At 42.3% G+C, this 2,488-nt stretch overlaps 1 protein-coding gene across 1 annotated transcript; it reads right to left on the bottom strand.

Annotated features, from left to right (window-relative positions):
• Positions 1 to 402: 402 nt before the first annotated feature.
• LOC130120932 (trace amine-associated receptor 13c-like) lies at positions 403 to 1,891 on the bottom strand. Its single transcript, XM_056289749.1, has 2 exons — positions 1,719 to 1,891; positions 403 to 1,225 (listed from the first exon to the last, which is right to left on the bottom strand). Exons 1-2 carry the CDS (start codon positions 1,889 to 1,891, stop codon positions 403 to 405), a joined length of 996 nt encoding a protein of 331 aa, XP_056145724.1.
• Positions 1,892 to 2,488: the final 597 nt, after the last annotated feature.

Raw genomic sequence — 2,488 nt, 5'->3', positions numbered from 1 at the left:
AAGAAACCTGACTCATAAACTAAGGCTGATTTGCAGAAACCCACCTAGCAAACCAACCAACCATCTGTGTGTCCTGGTGTCCAGTGCAATGTATCAATAAACAGTTTTTTGACAATGTGTTCCCCTTTTTACATGCAATCACGCTTTTGTATTTTGTTGAAATTATAATACATATTTTGTTGTTCTTATGGAACACGCTTTACCTAAAACAGTTTTTGACATTGTGGTTACAAACATCTTTGCTGTATGTATATTTCTGAGCTAGTGACTTAAATACTGCAGCAAATGAAGAATAAAACATTCGTTCTCTTTCTCCAACAAATTCAACGACTCGACATACAGCATACATAAATATCTGCCTTCATAGAAAATGGCTTGAATCAATCCCTGCACTGCCTATCTCTACAGCACGTTGGCAGCACAGGAGCCAGGCTGCAGTATTTGAAGTGTCCCTATGATTTTAACAGCTTTTCTGAACCAAGGGTAGAGAAAGGCATAGATGACAGGGTTCAGACAAGAGTTGAAAAACAATAGGCAAGACAAAATGCTCCAAGAGGACACATTGATCAAAGTGTCCCGGGCTAAAAACAATGCAAAGTAAAAGGGGAAGAAACACATCAGAAACACAACTATGACAACACCAAGAGTCCTGGCTGCTTTCATCTCAGATTTCTTAGCAGTTACAGTCACTGTACCCTGGGATGGAACAGATACAATGTGGAACCTCATGGCACGTGCCTGAGACACAGCCACCACAAACACTCTCATATACAGAACTATGATGACAGTTATGGGACCAACAAAGTTCAAAACAAGGTCAACAGCTCCCTCGATGTAGTCAACGACCAGTACACATTCTCCATCACAGGATTTATACTTGTCTGGTTGTTTAAGGTGATCTCTTAGTATTAAACCATTACAGAAAACAGAGCACAGCCAGCATAGACACACAGAGATTTGGATTTTTCTCAAAGTGATTTTGGTGGGGTAATGCAGAGGATCACAAATAGCCACGTAGCGGTCGATCGATATCAGCACCATGTTTCCCACTGAGGCAGCAACAATAACAAAGCCAATAAAATGATACAAAGCGCACATCGGGTCACCCAGGAACCAGCAGGCCCCTATGAAGCGAGATCCCTCACCTGGTATCTTCACGACTCCCACTGCAAGGTCAGACACAGCCAGGGAAAGGAGGAGGAGGTTGGTGGGTGTGTGGAGCTGCCTGAAGTGGAAGTAGATAATAAAAATGAGAAGCAATATAGTTATGTTAAAACATGACTGAAGGAATTTACCCAGGAATACTGAGATGAAGCATCAGCAAATCAAAGCTCTCCTCCAATATGTGGGGTTTTTATACACAATTGTTCGGTATTATGCCCTGTGATGACCTGGCAGCCTGTCCAGGCTGTCTCCCCGCCTGCTGCCCAATGACTACTAGGACAGAATCTAGCATTCCGCAACCCTGATTGGGATAAGCGGCTTGGATAATGGATGGAATGATTGGATGTCCATTATTATGAAAAGACTAATTGAACTAGAATGGTTGAAATAAATAGGTTATTATTGTATTAATGTTGAGAATAGCATTATACTATACTGGTATATGAGAAGTTGTGAAGATTTTCAAACAATCTGATTTATCATGTTCCCACAAGGCCTTTCTCATTTTAAGTCTAGCATAAAGTATTGCTGTACGTGAAATAAACTATATCTGCCTGAAGTGGGAGATGGAGATGATGACAAGGAGGTTGAGAGCCACTGTCAGCAGAGAGATGGAGGACAGCAGAATGTGGAGGAGCACGGCCTCGGAGCGAGGACGCATTGGCTTCCTGCAGGAGGAATTGAGGAGTTGTGGAAAGCAGAGCTCGCCTCCTTCCAGAGTCTCCATCACCAGAGAGAGCAAGAGAGAGGAGGAGAGGAGAAGTTGCTGAGGTCTATCAGCCTTCTGATCAAAGCTCTCTATCACACAGCTCATTTATCTTTTTCTCCCTTTCCCTCCCCTCCTTTCTCATTCTGTTGCTTTCTCAGACTCAGGCACCTCCTTCCTCTCGTCATCATTACTGCTCTCTCCTGCCCTCTCCTCTATCTATCCTGTTTGCCTTTCTTTCATTGCCTCTTTTTTCCTCACTTTCCCTTTCTTCATCTGACTCCCTCCTCCATCCTATTTCTCCTTTTTTCCTCATATTTCTCCCTCCCTTTGCCTTTTTGTATCTCTCCTTCACCTTCAATTCAACTTTCTTGTCTCCTTCTTCCTTGTCTTCTTTTCCTTCTTCATTGGCTTCTTCCTTCGTCTTCGACGGAAAACCTCTCCTCTATGTCAAATAGAGCTCTGCTGTTGGTTCGGTTGAGAGAGAAATAGCATCACGATAAAAAAAAAGTGTGAAGTATAGAACAATCTACTGAAAGATGGGAATTCTCCTCATTGTGGATGAACAGTAAAGAAAAAAATATAATTTATTTGACCAAATTTGTCTGTCTGCACATT

The sequence above is a fragment of the Lampris incognitus genome, chromosome 11 (assembly GCF_029633865.1).
Source record: "Lampris incognitus isolate fLamInc1 chromosome 11, fLamInc1.hap2, whole genome shotgun sequence".
In the NCBI taxonomy this organism is placed as follows: Eukaryota; Metazoa; Chordata; class Actinopteri; order Lampriformes; family Lampridae; genus Lampris; species Lampris incognitus.
The sequence above is the reverse complement of the archived record's forward strand: the minus strand, read 5'-3'. Positions and strand labels throughout refer to the sequence as shown.

Coding starts and splice junctions, on each gene's coding strand:
- LOC130120932 (XM_056289749.1), bottom strand. CDS start 1,891: ATGGAGACTCTGGAAGGAGGCGAGCTCTGCTTTCCACAACTCCTCAAT. Junction 1,226..1,718: donor ATCTCCATCTCCCACTTCAG/GCAGATATAGTT, acceptor CTTCCACTTCAG/GCAGCTCCACACACCCACCA.